We start from the raw sequence: 25,542 nt of genomic DNA, 5'->3' as shown, positions 1-25,542 counted from the left end.
ATTTGGAGTTATGCGTGCTAATATTTACAGTATCATGACCTATTTTGTTGTCTCTTTTTTGTTGTAATAAACGTTTACTTCCTCCATCATGAGCCTGCTGTCAGGCCCTCTCTCTTTCCCGTGTTCGCCCAGCACTGATTGTCTGGTAGTGTACAGAGAAAAAAGCAAACCTGTGTAAGTCAATATGTGCAGTTTACACTGATCAAGTCTGGGGACTTTCGAATTTTGAGTAACTAGAAAGCTTGCCCAACAACCAAAATCCCTCACTACACATTACTCTGTGTCAACAAACAATAACCTGTTGGACACCTGTGGAGCTCCACAGATTACAACTGCTGCAGAGTACTTTATGGAACTATTCTGTTTATTCAGTGTGAGCTAAAATAATCATAATCTATACATTGATTATTATGAAATTATGAAATTGTAGTAATAATAATATAAAGTAACACTTTTAAATATTTACTTCTTTTAACACAAAATAATCATTCCATGTTTTAGGACCGCAGGAGTAAATGATTTTCCAGACACTGAATTCTCATGTTCATTCCTTCAGTAAGAGTTTCACTTTGTTTGTTGTCCAGAATATTCTTTTGTTGAATGTGAGGGTAGTATTTTTTTTCCCTGAAAGAAAAATCTCTGATTAAACCCTTTAATTAATTTTGAAAAGGGTAACAAAAACACTGTTATGAGAGATTTAAAATACATCACTTAAACGTGAAAAATGTTGTCATCATGCAACATACAGCCTCTTTATACCATGTTTAAGAATATATACTAAGAACACTAGAAGAGGAATTTCCCATTCTCATTCCCGGCATCCCTCAGAGAGTGATGCAAGTTTCTTCCTGACAGCAGATACTCTGAAGTCCTGTCAGTGATTAGGAAACAGAGGCATGATGAGTATAAATACTGTCACATCGTCCATCTCAACCATCAGACAGAAGAAACAGACAGAGGATCTGACCAGTGCCATCCACAGAGTGAGACGATCAAACAACCTAAAGCTCTTCAAACAAGATGAAGACATTCAGAGTTGCAGTTGTTGTGGCCGTCATATTCACGTTTATTTGTATCCAGGAGAGCTCTGCTGTGCCAGTCACTGAGGTAAGAACTTTACTACCACAGTCATGTTATTAGTCATGAATGTTTGACAAACATGTTCACATGTGGTTTCATGTTCAACAGCTTCCAGAGGTGGAAGAGGCAATAAGTAATGACGATCCAGCTGCTGAACATGAGGAGACTTCAGTGGAGTCATGGATGGTATGTTCAGAAAACTGAAACAATGAAGCCAATTATCAGGAGCTACTTCAGGTGGATGTGTACTCCCTCAGGAAGCTGAGAGAGTAAACAGAGTGAGTGATGATGCTGGAGATGAACATTTTCCTCATGTCTTTTTCTCTTCTCACAGATGCCGTACAACAACAGACAGAAGCGTTCCTTTAAATGTAAAGTGTGCTGCGGCTGCTGCCGGCCTGGTGTCTGTGGACTGTGCTGCAGATTCTGAAGATTCCTGCTTCAATAAACCATAAATATTCATTTGTAGTGCTTTATCCTTTGTTCATGTGTAGTCCATGTTCTTACTCATGTGACAAAATATTTGGCTGGTCACAACCTGCATAAACACAATAAACTTCTACATTATAGTTTTATTATTTTGAACTGTTTTTTTTTTAACTACATTAGTTCTTTTACATCCCTTAAGAAACTGTCAGGATCCAAATTGCATGAAGGGAATGTGAGGCATTTCAGAAGAGAGCAAAAATGAAGAAGAATTACTACATTGAAAAAAGTAAAGCACCTAAAGTGCATTTCTCCTTTCTGATCAACGAGCAATTTAACTCCATTTTCTAATCATATCTAGCACTGATCTTCAATGTTGGTAATCAATTTCTCTTGCCTCATTTTTAGTTCCAGTTCAAGGCATTACTTTAACACTCCTGTAAAGTTCATATACATTTCATAGGCTTAATGGTGGGGCCGTGTTATAACACTCCTGTGCCTGCTTCAGAGGTACTGTCAGAGTCATAACAGGGGCAAGACGGGATCAGTGTAGAACTACGTATTGTGTGTGTGCATGTCTGAGTGTGTGTGTATGTGAAGCTCCCACTGCTTCCAAACACATCGCGCCTCTTGTGCTTCTGTTTTCAGAGAAACTGACAGTCCAGAGTTCCCAACCTCTTAAAGGGGAAAACAAAACTACCATAATAAAGTTCATGGCTCTTATTGTGCTGTGTCAGCAAGATAATCTCATCTATTGCTTACAATGATCTCAACCTGGGACACAGTAACTTCACATTAAAACTATCTGTCTATAGGCTTGATTCAGCTTGACTACAGACCCAGTTTGTTCAGGTGAACAAACAGGTATGTGGTACACTGAAGTAATGCTAAAAGAAAATGGCTTTCTAACAGTAAAATATAGCATTCACTTCCAGTCGTCAATGATTTTTAGGTAAATATTGGTATCCCATTGTGTGATCTCACATTGCGTTACAGTGTCGCAGAAGCACAAGAAGCACAATTTATAAAAGCAGCAAAAACTTCACATACACACAAACATGCACACACACAATGCACATTAAATGCAAGACTTTACAGGAGTGTTAAAATAATGACTTGACCTGAGAATAAAAAAGAGGTAAGAGAAATTGATTACCCACATTGAAGATGTGGAAAAATGCACTTTAGGTGCTTTACTTTTTTCAATGTAGTAATTCTTTGCATTTTTGCTCTCTTCTGAAATGCCTCACATTCCCTTCATGCAATTTGGATCCTGACAGTTTCTTAAGGGATGTAAAAGAACTAAAGTAGTTAAAAAATCAAGAGTTCAAAATTATGAAACTATAATGTAGAAGTTTATTGTGTTTATGCAGGGTGTGACCAGCCAACTATTTTGTCACATGAGTAAGAACATGAATTACACATGAACAAAGGATAAAGCACTACAAATGAATATTTATGGTTTATTGAAGCAGGAATCTTCAGAATCTGCAGCACAGTCCACAGACACCAGGCCGGCAGCAGCCGCAGCACACTTTACATTTAAAGGAACGCTTCTGTCTGTTGTTGTACGGCATCTGTGAGAAGAGAAAAAGACATGAGGAAAATGTTCATCTCCAGCATCATCACTCACTCTGTTTACTCTCTCAGCTTCCTGAGGGAGAACACATCCACCTGAAGTAGCTCCTGATAATTGGCTTCATTGTTTCAGTTTTCTGAACATACCATCCATGACTCCACTGAAGTCTCCTCATGTTCAGCAGCTGGATCGTCATTACTTATTGCCTCTTCCACCTCTGGAAGCTGTTGAACATGAAACCACATGTGAACATGTTTGTCAAACATTCATGACTAATAACATGACTGTGGTAGTAAAGTTCTTACCTCAGTGACTGGCACAGCAGAGCTCTCCTGGATACAAATAAACGTGAATATGACGGCCACAACAACTGCAACTCTGAATGTCTTCATCTTGTTTGAAGAGCTTTAGGTTGTTTGATCGTCTCACTCTGTGGATGGCACTGGTCAGATCCTCTGTCTGTTTCTTCTGTCTGATGGTTGAGATGGACGATGTGACAGTATTTATACTCATCATGCCTCTGTTTCCTAATCACTGACAGGACTTCAGAGTATCTGCTGTCAGGAAGAAACTTGCATCACTCTCTGAGGGATGCCGGGAATGAGAATGGGAAATTCCTCTTCTAGTGTTCTTAGTATATATTCTTAAACATGGTATAAAGAGGCTGTATGTTGCATGATGACAACATTTTTCACGTTTAAGTGATGTATTTTAAATCTCTCATAACAGTGTTTTTGTTACCCTTTTCAAAATTAATTAAAGGGTTTAATCAGAGATTTTTCTTTCAGGGAAAAAAAATACTACCCTCACATTCAACAAAAGAATATTCTGGACAACAAACAAAGTGAAACTCTTACTGAAGGAATGAACATGAGAATTCAGTGTCTGGAAAATCATTTACTCCTGCGGTCCTAAAACATGGAATGATTATTTTGTGTTAAAAGAAGTAAATATTTAAAAGTGTTACTTTATATTATTATTACTACAATTTCATAATTTCATAATAATCAATGTATAGATTATGATTATTTTAGCTCACACTGAATAAACAGAATAGTTCCATAAAGTACTCTGCAGCAGTTGTAATCTGTGGAGCTCCACAGGTGTCCAACAGGTTATTGTTTGTTGACACAGAGTAATGTGTAGTGAGGGATTTTGGTTGTTGGGCAAGCTTTCTAGTTACTCAAAATTCGAAAGTCCCCAGACTTGATCAGTGTAAACTGCACATATTGACTTACACAGGTTTGCTTTTTTCTCTGTACACTACCAGACAATCAGTGCTGGGCGAACACGGGAAAGAGAGAGGGCCTGACAGCAGGCTCATGATGGAGGAAGTAAACGTTTATTACAACAAAAAAGAGACAACAAAATAGGTCATGATACTGTAAATATTAGCACGCATAACTCCAAATCTAAAAACACACAATAAGAATAAAAACCAAAAAACACCAAAAGAAATCAGTCAGGTAGCTGAAGCTGAACCAAGACCTTTTCAATCTAACATTCCTGAGGAATTTCCCCTCTTTCCCATTATCCCTGAGAGAGGGGTGCAAGTTGTGACAGCAGGCTCTGTACCGTAGGTAGTATAGATAAGTAACAGCATACTTTCCATCTCACCCATCACACTGAGATAGAAGGAAACAAAATATTGATCTTTACCACAGATGGACAAGACTATGATCAACATCCCACCTGACCAACTTTTTGTCTGACGGAACATTTTCTCTTTGCTTTCCTGTTGTCATGCACCATAAACTCAAGGTAACACATTAAGAATAAACACCAACCTAAAGCAGGATCTCTTCAGTTAAGAGTCACCAAGTACCTTTTCACAAGTACAGTAGGACTCTGTCCCTTACATTAAATGTAATTAGTAGGGCTGTTAGCGCTAACGCGTTAATCTAAATGCAATTAGGCCTGAAATTAAAGCAAACATGTTTTTTTAATCCCATTAATTACATGCTATTTTGTACTTTACGGTGCACAGTAGTTAGCTCACTTTCCAATGCAGTGATGGAAAAAATGACACTGTTGTGCCTTTGAATGGCTCATTTCACAGTCGACAAGTCATGATTAATATGCACCTTGTGTTTTACTGAATTCAAATATCACCAAAGTACTTTAACTTCGAGCTACCACATATGAGGCATACTAGTGCATCTAATCAGGCTGATGTTAGTTGGCAACCTCATTATCAAAGCCAGCAGAGTATTATTTTGAATCGTCTTAGTTAGCTCCAGCGCTTGCTCAATGGTCGGCACCTGGCTGCAGGCAAGTCAACATTGTGGAAGTGTTGAAGGAACGTCCTCAGGTTTTTCTGTAGTGAACAGTTATATGCATCACTGTCAAATAGACCAATAGTTTCACACATACAGGACTTTTATGAAACAGATAAACTGGAACTCCTGAAAAGTAAAATCACAGTAACAATGGGGATCATTGAAAATCACTGAGTCAATCTGTTCATGCACTACTGCGTGTTTCTTAATGTGTAGCAGTGTGTCAAAAAATTGAAAAAACCCCAAGGAACACAATATTTTAGAGAATCAGCTCTTTAAAGCGATCTCCTACAGTACCCCTAAATCCTGGTTTTAGACCACACTCTTTAAGCTTTGCAGTACTTATTCAAATAAGACATCTCAAAATCAAGTTTATAATGCTGTTGGGCCACGCAGGCTTAGGACAGTCAAACAATGGACTTGGGCCTGCACCTCATTTGAGTTATTCACTGGGATCACAAAGAGGTCTAAAAGGACTCTTAATCCCAGAATCCCCTGCGGTACTTCACACCTACGCGTGAAGTAAGGGGGGACCGGAACCTCTCTCTCCTCATTGGAGGGGACCTGAGGTAGACCCCCATAGAGCAGGCCAGGCTACAAAGCTCCAAGACTTCCATTGTTCTTTCTCTTTCCACGCACTGACTTCAAGTGTTCGGAGACACAAGCTCACCTCCTGTTTCCTGCAACAATCTTCCTTTGTTTTAAGTTTTGGCGTGCAGGTAATCCGCGGCCGGCAGTGTTCTAAATCCCGAACTCGGATTGTCCAGTGAACGCATCTCAGTTTCTCGGAGAGCGTCAGACTATAACAGATTATCAGAAAGATAACGGTCTTATTCCGTCCTGCAACGAAAGGACATCAACGGACATCTTTCCACTCGACGGAGAACCAACGAAGCCGCTCTTGCCGTAAGGGACCCTCGCCGCCATCAGACGCCTCTACACCAGGACGGACAGAAGATCTGTTTTATCGCCGGACTCTTTTCCTTTCACCAATCGCAGGCAAAGCGATTCACAAGTGAGGCTTAATTAGGTCTGGGCAGAATTAGCTTTAGAGAGTGTTTTTAACAATTGTTTGATTGAAGCAGAAACTATCATTTTTATCTTTGTTGGACCGTCGTGTCCTGAGTTTTACCTGTTTAAAACTCTTGTTGTTCCCGTTTCAGACCGCTGTGTCCTATATGTGTTTAGCGTAACAGCGTTATAACCGGGTATTACTCTTCTGATCAGAAAGACCAGTGTAAGCCGTATTAACTTGAATTCGGCCATTGGTTTGTTTCTGTGAATGAAGGGAATTACTCCGAGTTGTGACGCGGAATTCGGACTGTGATCCGGCCTCTTCAGGCATGCATTTCTCTCCTCCTCTACACTCCTCTTCTATCCTCTTTTCTTCCCCTTTGACTAACACATACACACACAGAGATCTATACACTCACGGCCATCCAGACGCCTAAGAGACACAGATCGTGTAGGGCCGAACTCGGTCTTTTAGACATTAAGGCCACATTAGGTCTTTGTTAGGTGTGCGCCATCGGAAGGGCGACCATGTGGGACGAAGCAATCTCCCCCCTCTTCCCCCTTCTCTCTCTCTTTCATCCACAGACACAGACACAGACACAGACACACACAGACACACACACACAGACACACACACACACACACACACACACACACACACACACACACATTCACACCTCATCCACAAGCCGTGCTTGATAATGTTTGTTGCTTAGATTAGTTTATAATAGTTATTTGTTTGATTAAGTTAATTGATTTTATTGGTGTTGCTTTGTTTAAATAAATTCTGTTATAATTTAAGAGAGCAGTTGTTTGTGATTACTGGTTGTATTTGCATTGTGATATAGGCTGGGTTCGAAGGCTTTGTGTACGGATTTCACGCCTTAAATTTATTAAATATAGTTATTAATTATTAACAATATTAGTAATTAAATAACTAATTTGAGACTGATTTGAGTGATATTTTGGCTATATTTACCTGAGTACAGGTTGGTGCCCCAAAACGAGATTAAACATAGTTTAATGATATTTTATTTATATTATTAATAATTAAATATAATTATTAAAGAATATAACCAAAGTTGACTTGATACAACCCCAACAATGCACTCAATAATGTATCATAGTTTGAAAAAAAATCAATGCCCAAGTTCATGAATTTAGACTTAAGATACTTTTTTTCTACAAATGTGTCTTCCATGACCTTAAATAATTATGCTTTAGAAGATTAAACAGTAATTGATAGAAAGGGTAATGTTTTCCAAAATATGGCTGGTTCAAACAGGTATGGACCCATTTGTGCTGTTTGTGACCATGGTTACTTGCAGCTAGCTCAAGGACCAGCAGAGTAATAAAATAATGTAAAGCACTGAAGTGTTTATTTATAGTAATGGAATTAATTAAAAGCTTAAAGTAAAAAGTTTACTATAACACTTAATTAATAAAAACATTTAAAGATTTATTATTACTAGAGATGGCGGTGGCTCAGTGGAAGAGATTGTCATTTCTCAAGAAGAATCTCAGGGCTTCATTTCCCAGCTCCTGCTGCCATGACTTTGTATGAGTGGGGTTAGTTAATATCGACTGACCCTATCATCTACAGTGTGAATGGGTAGGTGTGACCTGTGTTATAAAAGCGCTTTATAGTCAGAAGAGAAAAGTGCTATAAAAGCAGTTGATTCACCCTTTTTATTAGCAAAGGACAGAATATGCTATATAACCAATATTTCTACCACACATATAATTCATACAAATAAAGTTAGAATGCAAGATCATTAAAAATATGATAATACATTTCATGCTGAAGAGCAAAAACATCAGAATCAATGCAAATACTACTTAGAATCCAGGTCACCTTTCAGCTGCTCACAAGAGGAATGAATGTCCGAGCATAAAAGCAACTTCAGTTTATTTCGGTAAAGAATTTCAGAGGCATGCAGCTGAGGATCCATGCAATTCGTACCCACATCATCAAATTTGTATGTGCTATGCAAATGTAATGGGTTGGGTACGAATTCTCATGTATAAATTGCAGGACATTACATTCCATTTCATTTGAAAGTTCACGGTTCATTTTTTGTTGTGCAACAGACAATATGGCCTTAGGTCAAAAAGTTTTTTAAAAAAATGTCCCAGAGTCACTCCAGCTTTGGTCGAGGTGAAAGCCCATTACTGGAAGCACGATATGTTCTGCCAGTGATGAGGCAACAATGAAACAGCAAAGTATACAACCACTCATTGCAATCCAAACCTCAAACAGACAGTATCACTATCTGATAATCAACTGTGAAGATAAAGACATTCACTGTTGCTGTGGTCGACATTCTCAGCTTCATTTGCCTTCAGAAGAACTCGGCAGTCCCAATTCACAGTAAGAACTTAGCTCAAAGAATGTAAATTTAGACATAACATAAGAGTTTTGTCAGAGTTTTGTCAGAATGCTAACACATTGCTTCCTGTGTACAAATAGCTGGAGGAGCCAATGGCCAATGATGATCCAGTTGCTGCTAATCAAGAGATGCAAGTTGAATCATGGAAGGTATGTTCAATTCAATGAAGAAGACAAGACAAATACAAACAGGATATTCTGTTGTGTGTGGATGTGTTTTTACTGCTTAATGTTCTGATGATTTTCCAGTAACAAGAGAGAAAAGACAGAGTAACTGATGCTGGAGATCAACTTAAGTCTCTTTTCTTTCACACAGAGGCTGATTCCCAACAGGCAGAAGCGTGACAGTCAAGTGATATGCTACCGTTGCTGCCATACAACTTCAAGGGGATCAACCACCTGCATTATGTGCTGCAATTGATCCCTTAACATGCAATAAAGTGTTTTAGTAACAATGGTGTGTACTTTTCTTTAATCAAATCTCCTGGTTTAAGCATTTATTACACAAAAACTGGAACAAAAAGTAGTAAAGGACCAGTGTGAAGGATCAGAAGCAGAGTTTATGTGCTCATTTGCAGAAATGCGGCACTGGTATCATAATGTGTGATTTCCCAACGCTTACAAGTTGTCAAATTAAAGACTGCACATAAAAACAATCACAGCCTCTTTACAGATAAATTCCAGAAAATAGATAGTTAGGAATAAAACCAGATTTAAAAGAAAATAAAAGTGCAAAGAAAGCCATGAGTTAACTTTCATATCAAATGTTTATATAATGTGTCATCAGATTATTTACTCAATAAATTCTACTTCAACCAATAAAGAATTTATGCAATTAAAAAAAACGTATATCATTGTCCTTATAATTTATACAATACAGTTTAGTTTAGTTTAGTACTGTAGTTTATTTATTATAACATGCCACATTGAAATGGATGAATAGTTCCAAATAGTGTTGTTTTAATTTACTGACAGTACATTTTAATTTATGTCTTGATATACAGTATATTGGAGACCAACCATTTCACATCTATTTTTCAAGCTCACTAGCCATTAGACAAATCCCAAAGAAATACTTAAATATTAATAGATATAAACACAAGTTATTTTTTAATTGCATACCAGGATTTGTTATTTTTGTAATTCCTTGCATGTTTGTTGAATCTTTGCACATCCTTCTCTGCAGAGAGCACTGATGGTATTATTAAAGAAACACAAGTTACAAATTCTGATACAATAATAATGCGTTTATTGTTTTATTACGCGTGACTGGATATCTTGTCTGAAATCTAGACACAAGTACAGAACAAACAAATGGAGATGAAGTGTTTATTGAAGCAGGAATCCTCAGAATCTGCAGCACAGTCCACAGACACCAGGCCGGCAGCAGCCACAGCAAACTTTACATTTAAAGGAACGCTTCTGTCTGTTGATGTACGGCATCTGTGAGAGGAAGACAGAAGACATGAGGAAAGAGTTCAGCATCATCATTCACTCTGTTTATTATCTCTGGAGCTGTTTATAGAAATCATCTATTTGTAATTTATTCAGCTAACCAAACGTACCATCCAAGAGTCCAATGAGATCTCTGGATGTTCAGCAACTGGATTGTCATTGCTCATTGGCTCCTCCAGTTCTTCAACCTGTTGAACATGAAACCACATTTTGACATCTTTGTAAAAACATTCATGACCAGTACTAATAATAAAACCCAAACTCTTTTAAATAGGCCCGATCATTTCACAAATACAGTTGAACAGTTTTTGGCCCTCTTCAATCAAACATCAAACTAACCGCTGAGAATCTTGGAATCATCTTTGACCAACAAATTACCTTTGACACTAACACCACTAAGCTTGTGCAGTCCTGTTTCCTGCAACTTAGAAATATCTCAAAAATCAGAACATTGCTCTCCCCTTTAAATCTTGAAATATTAATACACACTTCTATCTTCTTATTATTATAAGAACTCTATGTCTATACGTGCCTCAGCCAATCATCCACAAACCGTTTACAGCTAGTCCAAAATGCAGCTAACAAATTATTAACTGGAACCAGCCGTCATTCCCACATCTCCAGTTCTTGCGTCCCGTCAGTGGCTTCCAGGAAATTCAGAATCAACGACAAACTTATTTAACTAACATACAAAGCCCTGCATGACCTCACCCCCAGCTACATTTCTGACCATCCCCTGCTCTAATCATAAAACAAAAGATAATCGCGCTTTATGTTTAAGGCCCCACTCTCTGGAATCAACTCCCACAAGCCATCAGATCAGCAGAAATCTTTAGGCTTCTCCAAGAGGCATCTAAAACCTCACCTGTACAAACAAGCCTTCATGTAACTCCCTAACCCTTTCTTGTGCTTAGTTTATTTTTGAGTTTTCCTGCTCTTAACGTTGCCCTGCTTGACATTGTGATGTATTGATGTAAATTAATTCCCTGTGTGAATTGTTTGATTGCTTTAAATTGTTAAGCACTTTGTGACTGAGTGTTTTAAAGGTGCTATATTAATAAAGTTTGACTTACTTACTTACTTACTATTTGAGTTTATGTTGAGTTCTTACCTCAGTGAGTGGGACAGCAGAGCTCTCCTGGATACAAATAAAAGCCAGCATCATGGCTACGACAACTGCAACACTGAATGTCTTCATCTTGACCTGCGAGGTTTGAGTTACTTTCACTCTGTTTGTTACTCTCGTCAGCTCTGCGTCTTCTGTCTGATGGTTGGGATGGAAAATGTTCTGATATTTATATACATGAGGCCCCTGTTTCCTCATCCCTGTCAGTACAGGCTTGCATCAGGGATGCTGGAAATGAGGATGGGATATTCCAAGACGTGTTATTGGAATTCTTAGTTTTCTATTTATCAATCATTACTCTTTACACATGTTCAATCTATAATTGGTCCTCCAAAGGACTGCTCTATCTTTGAGAGTATGATTAGACTTGTTACGTACTAATCAAAGCTTTTTAGTAAGTACAATGATGAAAAAAACTACCACTGACAGACTGTTCCACTGAGCTACAGCCAACCCATATTGTGTAAGGACAATTATGGTCCTTACTTTACTCATCTGTTTTTAACCCTGTTATGAAATGACAATAAATCTTTTCAAGGGAGAGTCAACCTATACATAACCCACTTGCTAGTAACGCCTTCAGAAGCCTGACGCCATTCTGGGGAACCCAGAGATCATCCACAACATACACAAGTCCTTTCAACTGAAAAGATGTGGCAGACACATGAGCTTCAAGTTTCAATATATATGAATGTAACCTAGAATGATAAAAGCTGCAAAGAAGGCCAGTATGACATGTAGAGATCTCTTTATTACAAAAATAAGTTGTTTTAAAAGCTTAAATTGTTGGATTATCATTACCGAAGGAAGGTTAAAGCATCAAATATATGACCATTGTTTTACTTTCTTTATTGCGGCTGATGGTCCCTTCATCCGCCTATGGAGCTGATCCAATCCTTCTGTCCACATTCATAAAAATATCATTAATCATAACATGAAAATAAAACTGGACTTATGACACTGCCTTGCGGAATTCCATTAGCAATTTCAAATTCATCACACACTGATCCTACTTTAACTCTAAATCTTTCTGACAGAAAATATAAGACCAAATTACCCCCACATAGATAACAGCATCCATAGCTGAACGCTTTTTTCTAGAACCAATTTGATGTGGTGCGAATAATCCTCTGTTTTCAAGAAAGTAATAAAGTCTTCTAACTAATATATTTTCCATCCACTTACATAGAAGGGAGGTTAAGGTGATGGATCTATAATTGCTAGCATTATTATGAACCTTACCAGGTTTATCATGTTAAAGCACTCTGTCAATTATTTGGCATATTTCCCTATTCCCATATTTTAATAAATAAATTCAAAATTATCTCTAACACCTATTCGGGTCATTTCTGGAACATGACATAGCTCACATCATTATCTTCTCCTGTAGCAGTATTTTTATCCCATTTAATTCTAACACTAATTAATTCATGTTGATTTCAGTATCAATGGTATCATCTAAATGGTCACCACTTTGTAGACTAGTTTAGGCAAACTTCTTTCCTAACATGTTTGCCTTTTCCTTATCTGTTATTGCCAGTGCTACATCCAAATAGTTTCTTCTCTCTCATTTTCTTCAGCATTGACCATACCTCTCATATTCAGGATCAGAATTAGGATCAGAATAAGCTTTTTTGGCCTGGTACACTTACACACACAAGGAATTTAACTTTGGCGAACTGTGTTCTCAGTGGTGAGTAGTGCAAAAGATGCTGAAGTAAACATGATAATAAATAATGTAATTATGTGACAGATGGGTTCATTTAGAAAAAGAGGTAGTTATACGCACATCACGTAGGTGCAGGCCAAAAACAGCAAAACTGAGGACACTTGCTAAAATGCAGCTAAAAAGGTTTTAATGATCACAGTGTTTCGACCAGTGGTCTTCTTCAGGTTATAATTATCAGCATTTGAGCAAGTGTGTGGGCCTATCTTTTTCCACAGATGGGTTAATACATGAGGTAGAGTTTAACAGTATTTACATTAAAGATTGATATATTATGAAAAATCCACTTGTACAGTGTTTTTACAGAGAGCTGGTTTATACAGGGTCACAAACCTCCTCTGGTGCTTGATTCATGTTATATTTTGACCAAAGCACAGCACAGATGTTTCATTTAGACCACATTGGACTGTTTTAAAAGGTGTAAAAGGGAAATAATATGTCCTCTTTAAATTAAATAATAAGAATAATATACAGTATATATATGTACATTCACATTGCATGTTTGGTTCCAGAGTTATTTCACAAGTCAGACAGTTCTGACACTGTGACTGTTTAGATGTTTATCATAGTGACAGCCTGGGGGAAGAAACTGTTCTTATGACAGGTTGTTTTGGCGTACAGTGATCTGTAACGCCTGCTGGAGGGGAGGAATATTTTAGTTTCCATACCATTGGTAGAACAATAATTCATCCATGCACTGTGGTAACTGTTCTTAATTACTCTACAAGCGTGAGTATTTTTCCTCTGATAATTAATCAGATTATCTTGATTCAAATTATTCCTTAACATTCTCAGTGCTTCATTTTGTTCTTCAATAGCTTCTGTACATTCATCATTCCACCATAGGACCCTTTCCTTTTTGCCCCCCAATTGACTTGAAAGGTCTGATTTTGAATGCTGCATTTAGTATTTAGTATTTACTTGTAAGTCCCTGTACTCTTCTGACTGATGTAGGTCAGAAGGAAAGAAGGAAGTAGACCTCTAATAGACTTGCAGATAAGAATACACCAGTTTAATCTAAATGACCAACAGGGTACCCGTGCACAGCCAACCTTTGCTCTCAGGTGCCAGTCGGGAGCAGAAACATACACTGATAAGATAAATCAATCATCTGAGGCACAGTGAAAATGACTTTACTGTCACTTTACTGTGAGCGAACAATAACGTGCCAGTAAAGTTATTTTCAATGTGCCATGGATTATTGCTTCATCTTATCAAGAATACAACAGTGTTAAAGTCTGCGTGTGGTCCAAGAAGTCCATCCGACACGTGCACACAACAAACCGTGATTAGTGAGGGATTTAACACAAGATTTAAAACTTATTTCTTGTAATTCTGGCCAATCAGTTTCTTCCACCAATTCTGATGCCTGTGCCTTGAATATCTATGTCAGCTTTTATTGCGCATATTATGGGACAATGATCGCTTCCAATACTTGTATTATCTTTAATATTCCACCCATAAACACTTTATTGACTTGTTTGAGGATGATGTTTTGCTATATCTTAAGAAGCCTGATCAATCTTTTCCTGCAGCTCTGAACTCTAACTTAATACTTTGCCAGGTTATAAAACTAATTTAGTTATATATAACTGAAGTCCCTTCATTGGATTAATTGAAATCACTTCACTATGATTATCTAAAACAAACTGCTGGTCTGGAGAGATATTTAAATTTAAAAAATATTTAAATATTCCCTCCGTAATTTCTGCTTGGTCACCCCTGGCATTGAATCCCGATTTTGGCATCCTGGAGTGGTCCTCCAAAGCTCGATCAGATCTTACAGGCCTTTTGAGCTCTGGCTCTGTTAAGAAGTTTGAGCCAATCAAAAACTGATTTTGACATTCCACATAAGAATGTTTTTCAGATATCTCCAAATATCTACCACTTTACAGAGTCACTGCTAGAAAACAAAGATGAAAAACAATTCATACTCTCAGAACATGAAAGGGTCTTGATTTCTGTCCAATCGCTTAAAGGTTTAATATCTCCAAGTTGTATGCTTTACTGCTGTACTCTGAATCTTCAGACTGGGAGTCTCTGAAGCCGCTGTGGCAACTTGACCTGGCAGGGACATTCAGTGTTGAAGATTGCGAAAGACTCTACGACGGAATTTTTCAGAAATGCACATCAAACTTTATACATGAACAAAATGGATTTAAAATTTTTTTTAAAAACGATAACGTGTTTTGGTCATGTGACCACATCCAAACAATTTGGAAAGAGGTTCATATTGTGATCCAGGACATGACCCACAAACAATGCCCATTACCTTCTTTGTCGAATATAGTTGTTGAATCACACTAATGATCTTTTAAATTTAGACGTAAAATCTCTGTTAATCACTCTTATTTTTGGCGAAAAAGTGTATCTTGATCTGCTCCTGAATGTCGCATTGAGGATATCACAAATCACAGCCTTGTTCCCTGAGGAGAAGCTGACTCATGACCTCAATCATAAACATCATCAACAAAGGTTGTATAAGTTAATTATCATCACGTTCCCATCTGATATACATATTTTGGTTATCACACATTCTGTTTCTGGATGATATCCCATCTCTTATAAACGTGCACAGCCTCTGCCCCGGTTTTCACCTCCATCAAACCTGACACACTCATATCCAGGTATAATAAAATCAAGGTGAGGCAGAAGCCAGGTGTCTTGAATACAGAATATCTGATTTGACTTCATATTCTGATATAAACTTTTCTTAAATTCTTCGTCGATTAGCATTGATTTGCAATTCTTACATTCCACTGTGAAAGATGGAATACCATTATACGATTGAACAATATTCTGAGCCACTTCATGGTAGGCCTCAACATATCATGTAAATCTTCAGCTTCTATGTCTCTGACGCCTTAAAACTTCCACTACTGTCTTGATTCAGGCACTCGTCAGTTCTTGTTGCACATCAACATTATCAACTTTACTGTTGGTTACAACTCTCTGTTTCTTGTCCATGAGGCTATACTCACACCTATCCACACATGGCTACCTTTAAGGGGAAACTAACTGCTTGTTTACTTCATGATCAGTGTGGTTGGGGTGGTGGTGGGGCAAGATGACAGAAGAGGGGCTCACCTATCACATATACATGCACTTAACTTCACTGTGAAATGTTTTTCTGCATTTAAAAAAATAAATACAAATAAGAAAATAACCGTATAAAACTGCAACATGTATATTTGAGATTACAGTGTTTGTATGGGAAATCAGAATTAATACATAGAATGCTGCAGCAGCTGTTTATTCACACAGGTGCCTCTCATGTCACTGTTCTTTGGCACAGAGTGGTGAGGGGATTTTTGTATTTACGCAAGATATTTGAAGAGACTCGGGTTTGTCAATCAGTGCACTGCACATATTTACACGATTAGACTATCAGTGATGGTGAGAACACAGCTGACAGGGCCTGAAGGCAGACTGGTGATAGTGGAGCTGGAGAAAGTCAAAAGTTCAAACATAAAAAGGAAACGCCTCTTGTGCTTCTGTTTTCAGAGAAACTGACAGTCCAGAGTTCCCAACCTCTTAAAGGGGAAAACAAAACTACCATAATAAAGTTCATGGCTCTTATTGTGCTGTGTCAGCAAGATAATCTCATCTATTGCTTACAATGATCTCAACCTGGGACACAGTAACTTCACATTAAAACTATCTGTCTATAGGCTTGATTCAGCTTGACTACAGACCCAGTTTGTTCAGGTGAACAAACAGGTATGTGGTACACTGAAGTAATGCTAAAATAAAATAGCTTTCTAACAGTAAAATATAGCATTCACTTCCAGTCGTCAATGATTTTTAGGTAAATATTGGTATCCCATTATTCTTTGCATTTTTGCTCTCTTCTGAAATGCCTCACATTCCCTTCATGCAATTTGGATCCTGACAGTTTCTTAAGGGATGTAAAAGAACTAATGTAGTTTAAAAAAAAAAACTGTTCAAAATAATAAAACTATAATGTAGAAGTTTATTGTGTTTATGCAGGTTGTGACCAGCCAAATATTTTGTCACATGAGTAAGAACATGGACTACACATGAACAAAGGATAAAGCACTACAAATGAATATTTATGGTTTATTGAAGCAGGAATCTTCAGAATCTGCAGCACAGTCCACAGACACCAGGCCGGCAGCAGCCGCAGCACACTTTACATTTAAAGGAACGCTTCTGTCTGTTGTTGTACGGCATCTGTGAGAAGAGAAAAAGACATGAGGAAAATGTTCATCTCCAGCATCATCACTCACTCTGTTTACTCTCTCAGCTTCCTGAGGGAGAACACATCCACCTGAAGTAGCTCCTGATAATTGGCTTCATTGTTTCAGTTTTCTGAACATACCATCCATGACTCCACTGAAGTCTCCTCATGTTCAGCAGCTGGATCGTCATTACTTATTGCCTCTTCCACCTCTGGAAGCTGTTGAACATGAAACCACATGTGAACATGTTTGTCAAACATTCATGACTAATAACATGACTGTGGTAGTAAAGTTCTTACCTCAGTGACTGGCACAGCAGAGCTCTCCTGGATACAAATAAACGTGAATATGACGGCCACAACAACTGCAACTCTGAATGTCTTCATCTTGTTTGGAGAGCTTTAGGTTGTTTGATCGTCTCACTCTGTGGATGGCACTGGTCAGATCCTCTGTCTGTTTCTTCTGTCTGATGGTTGAGATGGACGATGTGACAGTATTTATACTCATCATGCCTCTGTTTCCTAATCACTGACAGGACTTCAGAGTATCTGCTGTCAGGAAGAAACTTGCATCACTCTCTGAGGGATGCCGGGAATGAGAATGGGAAATTCCTCTTTTTCTGTATCTGTTTTCTGTTTGTATGTAGGACTCTACTATCCTAGAGAATATGATTAGACTTATTGTGCACTTCTAGCATCTTTCATGGACGTACATGATCAATTTTGATTTTATTATTGTGTCAGGCATAAACAATATGCACAGCTTAAAACAGGCTTACAAGACACCATTATTAAAACAAAGAGACCAAAGACCAAACGTTGACACTTAATAATAGAAATACTAACCAACCAAACCACCCTGATGTTTCTTCCAGGCTTTAGAGACAACATGGTCAGCTCCTCTACATTAAAATGAAACAACTGTCACATCCTGTCATAATCAGTGCTCCAAAAGATCCAGGAATCTGCAGCGTACATTTCATGAATAAAAGGTGTTCTGAACTCGTCATGAAAAGGACAATACAAAAGGAAATTAGATTCATTCTCCACTTCTCCTAAATCACATCCAGGATGCTTTTAAATCTGCCATTTAAGAACACCACTACACATTTAACCACTTATCATAACAAATTGAAATAGTTTGAATTTCCTACCATAGTTCCTGCAAAGGTTCTGAGGTCCCTGCAACAGTATAACTTATAGAGAATGTTTTATAAAATGTTATTTTAAAACTAATATAATAATAGTAAATGGTAAATGGATTTGAGCTGTATAGCACTTTTCTAGTCTTCTGACTACTCACTGCAGGTCACACCTACCTACCCATTCACACCCATTCACACACTGATGGCAGAGGTTTCTATATGTAGTGAGACCATCAGAAGTTACCATTCAAACAGACTCACACGCCGCCGATGCTGCAGTGGGAGCAATTCAAGGTTAAAGTGTCTTGCCCGCAGACACATCGGACATGTTGCTGCAGGAGCCTGGGATCAAACCCTCAACTTTTTGGTTGTGAGACTGTATTAATTGAGTTGCAGCCGCAAATAACACACTTTTCTTTATGACGTGCAGGAATTCCAGAAAGATTCAAATAAATCACATAAAAACAACACAGATAAAAAAACATGGGAAAAATGCAGAAAAAATGCAGAAAAAAATGCTAAATCTGCCTCAAACACATCACTCTGAACTTTTTAAACATAAAATTGAAAATGATTTTATGAACTAAAGTTCTATTTTGACATTTTGCCCACATAATATTTAAGGTTTTCCAAATGTTTTTCGCAAAGCTGATATTTCTTACTTCACTCATCCTTGTTAATCCCTGTTGATTGACACACTTGTGTTTTTAGAGGACTCCTCTGTATGCACACACCAAACTTCACTAAACAATATATCTTCTTAAACATGTTATCAAGAGGCTGTGAATTTTACACGATGACAACATGTGTTTTTTCACGTTTAGGTCAGGTGTTTTAAATCAAAGGAATATTCTAGACATCCAACAAACTCTTACTGAAGTAATGAACATGAGAATTCACTGTTACACGTTTCTGTGTTAAAATAAATATTAATTAAAATTATTATTATGGATATTAATCAATGTATAGATTATGATTATTTTAGCTCACACTGAATAAACAGAATAGTTCCATAAAGTACTCTGCAGCAGTTGTAATCTGTGGAGCTCCACAGGTGTCCAACAGGTTATTGTTTGTTGACACAGAGTGATGTGAAGTGAGGGATTTAGGTTGCTGTGAAAGTTTTCTAGTTACTCAAAATTCAAAAGTCCCCAGACTTGATCAGTGTAAACTGCACATATTGACTTACACAGGTTTGCTCTTTTTTCAGTGCACTACCAGACAATCAATTAAAAAAATATAAAAAATACTGAACTACTTCTTTAATTTATGTCTGTAAACATCTGCATGTTCTTGATAACGATCCCCTTTCACGCTTCTCAAGTTGTAAGTTGAAGAGATAAAAAAAGCAACGCACAGAAAAAAGTAAAAAATTGTCCATCCGTCACAGAGGAAGTATTTTACTATAACTGTTGAGATTGTAAAAAGTGTAAATCAGTCACGCTGCCCTCTTGATCTGGATGAATTATCCAAAATTATACCTTCTATAACCCCCGATTACACATTGATTCACCCGAGTTCTTTTGATATTTTCACTATGGTGCCGGCAGGAAACAGTTCATGAATATTCTGCAGAATGTAATGGTCATGTGCATTCACACAGACAGCCCATATTTAAATGTCCGGACATTTACTGGAGTGTATCACATGTGTGAAAGGAGCCTCTCATTCTATCTCTCTCTGTAGTCAGCTCACTGAGTTTGAACTGTAACAAAATTTAGTCTTTGTTTTGTGGACCAGTTCTTCATCTTACCCTTTATCAATAGTTCCAGCTTACCGACTGATTTCTTATGGTGTTTCTTAGTTTTCATGCAACTTGTGTGTTTTCACAGAAGTAATACCTGTTCATTTTTACCATTGCCCATTTTGTTGTGTCCTTTTTGTTGTAATAAACGCTTACTTCCCCCAGTTCCTCCATCTGATTTATTTAAAGCTTTCTGAAATGTCTGCCATTTATAAAGAAGAGTGTGTCGTTATTATCATTTTATTATTATTATTACTTTTGTATATTTCACATGTCATTCTCAATAAGTTACTTATGCAGGAACTATGGTATCAAACCATTTTAACGTTTCATGAAAAGTGGGTTCTTAAAAGTACGTCCATGAAAGATGCTAGAAGTGCACAATAAGTCTAATCATATTCTCTAGGATAGTAGAGTCCTACATACAAACAGAAAACAGATACAGAAAAAGAGGAATTTCCCATTCTCATTCCCGGCATCCCTCAGAGAGTGATGCAAGTTTCTTCCTGACAGCAGATACTCTGAAGTCCTGTCAGTGATTAGGAAACAGAGGCATGATGAGTATAAATACTGTCACATCGTCCATCTCAACCATCAGACAGAAGAAACAGACAGAGGATCTGACCAGTGCCATCCACAGAGTGAGACGATCAAACAACCTAAAGCTCTCCAAACAAGATGAAGACATTCAGAGTTGCAGTTGTTGTGGCCGTCATATTCACGTTTATTTGTATCCAGGAGAGCTCTGCTGTGCCAGTCACTGAGGTAAGAACTTTACTACCACAGTCATGTTATTAGTCATGAATGTTTGACAAACATGTTCACATGTGGTTTCATGTTCAACAGCTTCCAGAGGTGGAAGAGGCAATAAGTAATGACGATCCAGCTGCTGAACATGAGGAGACTTCAGTGGAGTCATGGATGGTATGTTCAGAAAACTGAAACAATGAAGCCAATTATCAGGAGCTACTTCAGGTGGATGTGTTCTCCCTCAGGAAGCTGAGAGAGTAAACAGAGTGAGTGATGATGCTGGAGATGAACATTTTCCTCATGTCTTTTTCTCTTCTCACAGATGCCGTACAACAACAGACAGAAGCGTTCCTTTAAATGTAAAGTGTGCTGCGGCTGCTGCCGGCCTGGTGTCTGTGGACTGTGCTGCAGATTCTGAAGATTCCTGCTTCAATAAACCATAAATATTCATTTGTAGTGCTTTATCCTTTGTTCATGTGTAGTCCATGTTCTTACTCATGTGACAAAATATTTGGCTGGTCACAACCTGCATAAACACAATAAACTTCTACATTATAGTTTTATTATTTTGAACTGTTTTTTTTTTAACTACATTAGTTCTTTTACATCCCTTAAGAAACTGTCAGGATCCAAATTGCATGAAGGGAATGTGAGGCATTTCAGAAGAGAGCAAAAATGCAAAGAATAACTACATTGAAAAAAGTAAAGCACCTAAAGTGCATTTTTCCACATCTTCAATGTGGGTAATCAATTTCTCTTACCTCTTTTTTATTCTCAGGTCAAGTCATTATTTTAACACTCCTGTAAAGTCTTGCATTTAATGTGCATTGTGTGTGTGCATGTTTGTGTGTATGTGAAGTTTTTGCTGCTTTTATAAATTGTGCTTCTTGTGCTTCTGCGACACTGTAACGCAATGTGAGATCACACAATGGGATACCAATATTTACCTAAAAATCATTGACGACTGGAAGTGAATGCTATATTTTACTGTTAGAAAGCCATTTTCTTTTAGCATTACTTCAGTGTACCACATACCTGTTTGTTCACCTGAACAAACTGGGTCTGTAGTCAAGCTGAATCAAGCCTATAGACAGATAGTTTTAATGTGAAGTTACTGTGTCCCAGGTTGAGATCATTGTAAGCAATAGATGAGATTATCTTGCTGACACAGCACAATAAGAGCCATGAACTTTATTATGGTAGTTTTGTTTTCCCCTTTAAGAGGTTGGGAACTCTGGACTGTCAGTTTCTCTGAAAACAGAAGCACAAGAGGCGCGATGTGTTTGGAAGCAGTGGGAGCTTCACATACACACACACTCAGACATGCACACACACAATACGTAGTTCTACACTGATCCCGTCTTGCCCCTGTTATGACTCTGACAGTACCTCTGAAGCAGGCACAGGAGTGTTATAACACGGCCCCACCATTAAGCCTATGAAATGTATATGAACTTTACAGGAGTGTTAAAGTAATGCCTTGAACTGGAACTAAAAATGAGGCAAGAGAAATTGATTACCAACATTGAAGATCAGTGCTAGATATGATTAGAAAATGGAGTTAAATTGCTCGTTGATCAGAAAGGAGAAATGCACTTTAGGTGCTTTACTTTTTTCAATGTAGTAATTCTTCTTCATTTTTGCTCTCTTCTGAAATGCCTCACATTCCCTTCATGCAATTTGGATCCTGACAGTTTCTTAAGGGATGTAAAAGAACTAATGTAGTTAAAAAAAAAACAGTTCAAAATAATAAAACTATAATGTAGAAGTTTATTGTGTTTATGCAGGTTGTGACCAGCCAAATATTTTGTCACATGAGTAAGAACATGGACTACACATGAACAAAGGATAAAGCACTACAAATGAATATTTATGGTTTATTGAAGCAGGAATCTTCAGAATCTGCAGCACAGTCCACAGACACCAGGCCGGCAGCAGCCGCAGCACACTTTACATTTAAAGGAACGCTTCTGTCTGTTGTTGTACGGCATCTGTGAGAAGAGAAAAAGACATGAGGAAAATGTTCATCTCCAGCATCATCACTCACTCTGTTTACTCTCTCAGCTTCCTGAGGGAGAACACATCCACCTGAAGTAGCTCCTGATAATTGGCTTCATTGTTTCAGTTTTCTGAACATACCATCCATGACTCCACTGAAGTCTCCTCATGTTCAGCAGCTGGATCGTCATTACTTATTGCCTCTTCCACCTCTGGAAGCTGTTGAACATGAAACCACATGTGAACATGTTTGTCAAACATTCATGACTAATAACATGACTGTGGTAGTAAAGTTCTTACCTCAGTGACTGGCACAGCAGAGCTCTCCTGGATACAAATAAACGTGAATATGACGGCCACAACAACTGCAACTCTGAATGTCTTCATCTTGTTTGAAGAGCTTTAGGTTGTTTGATCGTCTCACTCTGTGGATGGCACTGGTCAGATCCTCTGTCTGTTTCTTCTGTCTGATGGTTGAGATGGACAATGTGACAGTATTTATACTCATCATGCCTCTATAAGAATAACTAAAGGATGTGATTTGAAATGAATATGTTTATAAATTCTCTTTGACATATTGTTAACAAAAATAAAAGTCCTACAATACAATCTTAATGCTTGGTAAATAGTCTGTAATGTGCTTGAAAACCTCTCTCTTTTGGTCGGACTCCCTAAACCTAGATTGATGTGTTTCTATCCAAAACATAAAGGCAAATGGTTAATTTGATATTTTTAAGTGATTTTCAAAAGTACATTTATTCATTCAAATACAATTCATGAGCCAATCAGCTAATTAAGTTGCAGCATGCAGACATAAGACATGACAGTGCATCACGGGTTACCTTTGCACTATTTTCTTCTAGTGAACTTTGTTTGATTCTTTGTTTCTCCATTAATTTATTAGTGAAGAGGTGATGTGGTTTTTTTATGTACAGCTCTTTATTTGACAAAGTGATAAAAACTAACAAATGATAAAACCCCTTCATTTACAACTACAGACATGCACATCCAGCTCTGCCTTTCTGCAAAATAAGTAAACTCAGAGCCTACATTTACATAGGATATACTTGATTTCTGCTGTATTTATGTGTAAAATGTTGCACATTCTTGCTTTAAGTGGTTGTTAATAAAATCCCAGAGTAGTGCAGAAATCTTCAGAAGGAGCAGCAGATACCACACAATGCAGCTCCATCAGAGTTTAGTGTAGCAGAACTAGCATCCTGTGATGTTGCTAAGCTTGACCCAATATGTTATTTATACCTGGGACTTCCACTGTTGCCTCATCACTGTCAAAACAAGCATCAAAATGATGCTGAGATGAAGATTGGGTAATGATTAGTTTTTTGCCCTTTGACCTTAGTGCCCCTTACATAGAATCATATCAAGCATGAACAAGCTTATCTACCAACCACTATTTGATCTTTGATAAAATCTACAGAAAGGATGAACACATGCTATTTGCTCTTGTGTCTGACTGAACTGTTTGGAAATATTCCCTTTTATTTGCTCCTTCCTGCCCAGCTACTTGTTCTCCAATCATGAGCAGAGAGACATTTTGACACAAAACTGGGCACTTTGCCAACACATGTGTAACACAGGAAGAAAATCCTATGGCAGGCTGTCGTAATTAGTCCAATAAATGTTTTCACTTGGATGTATTTGCAACAAAGTGGGGCTTATTACTGCATGCATGGGTTTTATTGTTGGAGCTTGTAAGCGGATGATGTCTTCTGCATAGAGTCAAAGGCCACTGCTTTTCTGTGGTAATGAAACAATTTTACAGGAGCCCTTGCAATAACAAAACCTGCGTTTCTGCCGCTCTAGATGCAAAAATGTGAAAAACATACTGCAGGGTGTCTTAAATGAGGATGTAATAAATTATTTACCCTTAGTTGCTTTTCCACTTCTCCTGATAAAAGATGTGAGGATACCTCTGCAATGGCACTCTTCATTAAACATGCATGAACATATGAACAGATATGTATGAACTACAGTAAGGCTTTCAATAAAATCAGAGCAACTCTGATAACAGGACAATCTCTTATCATATATAAATCAGCAGAAAGCAGTACAGGAACACAGTGAAGGGTTAAATACACAAAAAGTCAGAAGCTGTGACAGAGAAATAAAAAAAAGGACGATGACACATGAAGTAAACAAGATGAATCATGGTAGGAGATACAACAGTGTTTAAAAAAATGTAAACGGAGAATGACAAGCCCTTCACTTATAATGATTTTTAAAATAATTTGTTTTCAATAAAGGTTATGTAATAGGGCATGGTTATTAAGTTGTTATTCAGTATAATGTATAAAAAAAAATATTGATTTAAAATGTTCTATGGGTCTAAAGTTACTGATTGGTGACATGTTTCCGGTCTTGGGAACTAGACTCCAGTTGCAGGGGGCCTCCAGGCCTCCATTGACTGACATCATAATTTGCACATGCTCATTTGCTCCTCTTCAATGCCTGCAATACCTCCAGTTCATAGATGTAGACACACTGAAAGCCTTACCTTGATGTGTACACACCATGTGTGCCTGCCTACCTGCTTCTTGTAAAGTGTCTCGAGACAACACTTGTTATGAGTTGACGCTATACAAATAAAAATTGATTGATTGATTGATGTG

At 37.7% G+C, this 25,542-nt stretch overlaps 5 protein-coding genes and 1 long non-coding RNA gene across 6 annotated transcripts; 2 read left to right on the top strand and 4 right to left on the bottom strand.

The window, feature by feature from the left end:
- Nucleotides 1–2,957: 2,957 nt before the first annotated feature.
- Nucleotides 2,958–3,537, bottom strand: LOC132984363 (hepcidin-like). Its single transcript, XM_061051181.1, has 3 exons — nt 3,391–3,537; nt 3,232–3,309; nt 2,958–3,083 (listed from the first exon to the last, which is right to left on the bottom strand). The coding sequence occupies exons 1-3, from the start codon at nt 3,475–3,477 to the stop codon at nt 2,988–2,990; spliced, it is 261 nt and encodes an 86-aa protein (XP_060907164.1). The 5' UTR covers nt 3,478–3,537; the 3' UTR covers nt 2,958–2,987.
- Nucleotides 3,538–8,669: 5,132 nt separating this feature from the next.
- Nucleotides 8,670–9,214, top strand: LOC132983134 (uncharacterized). Its single transcript, XR_009674788.1, has 3 exons — nt 8,670–8,771; nt 8,849–8,917; nt 9,084–9,214. It is a non-coding gene; the product is annotated as an uncharacterized LOC132983134 (long non-coding RNA).
- Nucleotides 9,215–9,725: 511 nt separating this feature from the next.
- LOC132984365 (hepcidin-like) lies at nt 9,726–11,472 on the bottom strand. The gene is made up of 3 exons (XM_061051183.1): nt 11,334–11,472; nt 10,333–10,410; nt 9,726–10,210 (listed from the first exon to the last, which is right to left on the bottom strand). The coding sequence occupies exons 1-3, from the start codon at nt 11,418–11,420 to the stop codon at nt 10,115–10,117; spliced, it is 261 nt and encodes an 86-aa protein (XP_060907166.1). The 5' UTR covers nt 11,421–11,472; the 3' UTR covers nt 9,726–10,114.
- A 5,555-nt stretch (nt 11,473–17,027) lies between these two features.
- Nucleotides 17,028–17,750, bottom strand: LOC132983133 (hepcidin-like). The gene is made up of 3 exons (XM_061049374.1): nt 17,576–17,750; nt 17,417–17,494; nt 17,028–17,268 (listed from the first exon to the last, which is right to left on the bottom strand). Exons 1-3 carry the CDS (start codon nt 17,660–17,662, stop codon nt 17,173–17,175), a joined length of 261 nt encoding a protein of 86 aa, XP_060905357.1. The 5' UTR covers nt 17,663–17,750; the 3' UTR covers nt 17,028–17,172.
- A 3,008-nt stretch (nt 17,751–20,758) lies between these two features.
- Nucleotides 20,759–21,477, top strand: LOC132983132 (hepcidin-like). Its single transcript, XM_061049373.1, has 3 exons — nt 20,759–20,929; nt 21,011–21,088; nt 21,237–21,477. Exons 1-3 carry the CDS (start codon nt 20,843–20,845, stop codon nt 21,330–21,332), a joined length of 261 nt encoding a protein of 86 aa, XP_060905356.1. The 5' UTR covers nt 20,759–20,842; the 3' UTR covers nt 21,333–21,477.
- Nucleotides 21,478–22,664: 1,187 nt separating this feature from the next.
- LOC132983131 (hepcidin-like) lies at nt 22,665–23,352 on the bottom strand. Its single transcript, XM_061049372.1, has 3 exons — nt 23,213–23,352; nt 23,054–23,131; nt 22,665–22,905 (listed from the first exon to the last, which is right to left on the bottom strand). Exons 1-3 carry the CDS (start codon nt 23,297–23,299, stop codon nt 22,810–22,812), a joined length of 261 nt encoding a protein of 86 aa, XP_060905355.1. The 5' UTR covers nt 23,300–23,352; the 3' UTR covers nt 22,665–22,809.
- Nucleotides 23,353–25,542: the final 2,190 nt, after the last annotated feature.

This window comes from Labrus mixtus, chromosome 11 (genome assembly GCF_963584025.1).
Source record: "Labrus mixtus chromosome 11, fLabMix1.1, whole genome shotgun sequence".
Taxonomy (NCBI): Eukaryota; Metazoa; Chordata; class Actinopteri; order Labriformes; family Labridae; genus Labrus; species Labrus mixtus.
Note: the sequence above shows the minus strand (reverse complement) of the source record. Positions and strands in the feature narration are given on the sequence as shown.

Bases quoted from the DNA above. Each gene is read 5' to 3' on its own strand.
- LOC132983132 (XM_061049373.1), top strand. From the start codon at position 20,843: ATGAAGACATTCAGAGTTGCAGTTGTTGTGGCCGTCATATTCACGTTT. The intron at 20,930-21,010 runs GTAAGAACTTTA...CATGTTCAACAG, and splicing joins CTGCTGTGCCAGTCACTGAG to CTTCCAGAGGTGGAAGAGGC. The intron at 21,089-21,236 runs GTATGTTCAGAA...CTCTTCTCACAG, and splicing joins CTTCAGTGGAGTCATGGATG to ATGCCGTACAACAACAGACA.
- LOC132983131 (XM_061049372.1), bottom strand. From the start codon at position 23,299: ATGAAGACATTCAGAGTTGCAGTTGTTGTGGCCGTCATATTCACGTTT. The intron at 23,132-23,212 runs GTAAGAACTTTA...CATGTTCAACAG, and splicing joins CTGCTGTGCCAGTCACTGAG to CTTCCAGAGGTGGAAGAGGC. The intron at 22,906-23,053 runs GTATGTTCAGAA...CTCTTCTCACAG, and splicing joins CTTCAGTGGAGTCATGGATG to ATGCCGTACAACAACAGACA.
- LOC132984363 (XM_061051181.1), bottom strand. From the start codon at position 3,477: ATGAAGACATTCAGAGTTGCAGTTGTTGTGGCCGTCATATTCACGTTT. The intron at 3,310-3,390 runs GTAAGAACTTTA...CATGTTCAACAG, and splicing joins CTGCTGTGCCAGTCACTGAG to CTTCCAGAGGTGGAAGAGGC. The intron at 3,084-3,231 runs GTATGTTCAGAA...CTCTTCTCACAG, and splicing joins CTTCAGTGGAGTCATGGATG to ATGCCGTACAACAACAGACA.
- LOC132984365 (XM_061051183.1), bottom strand. From the start codon at position 11,420: ATGAAGACATTCAGTGTTGCAGTTGTCGTAGCCATGATGCTGGCTTTT. The intron at 10,411-11,333 runs GTAAGAACTCAA...CATGTTCAACAG, and splicing joins CTGCTGTCCCACTCACTGAG to GTTGAAGAACTGGAGGAGCC. The intron at 10,211-10,332 runs GTACGTTTGGTT...TTCCTCTCACAG, and splicing joins TCTCATTGGACTCTTGGATG to ATGCCGTACATCAACAGACA.
- LOC132983133 (XM_061049374.1), bottom strand. From the start codon at position 17,662: ATGAAGACATTCAGAGTTGCAGTTGTTGTGGCCGTCATATTCACGTTT. The intron at 17,495-17,575 runs GTAAGAACTTTA...CATGTTCAACAG, and splicing joins CTGCTGTGCCAGTCACTGAG to CTTCCAGAGGTGGAAGAGGC. The intron at 17,269-17,416 runs GTATGTTCAGAA...CTCTTCTCACAG, and splicing joins CTTCAGTGGAGTCATGGATG to ATGCCGTACAACAACAGACA.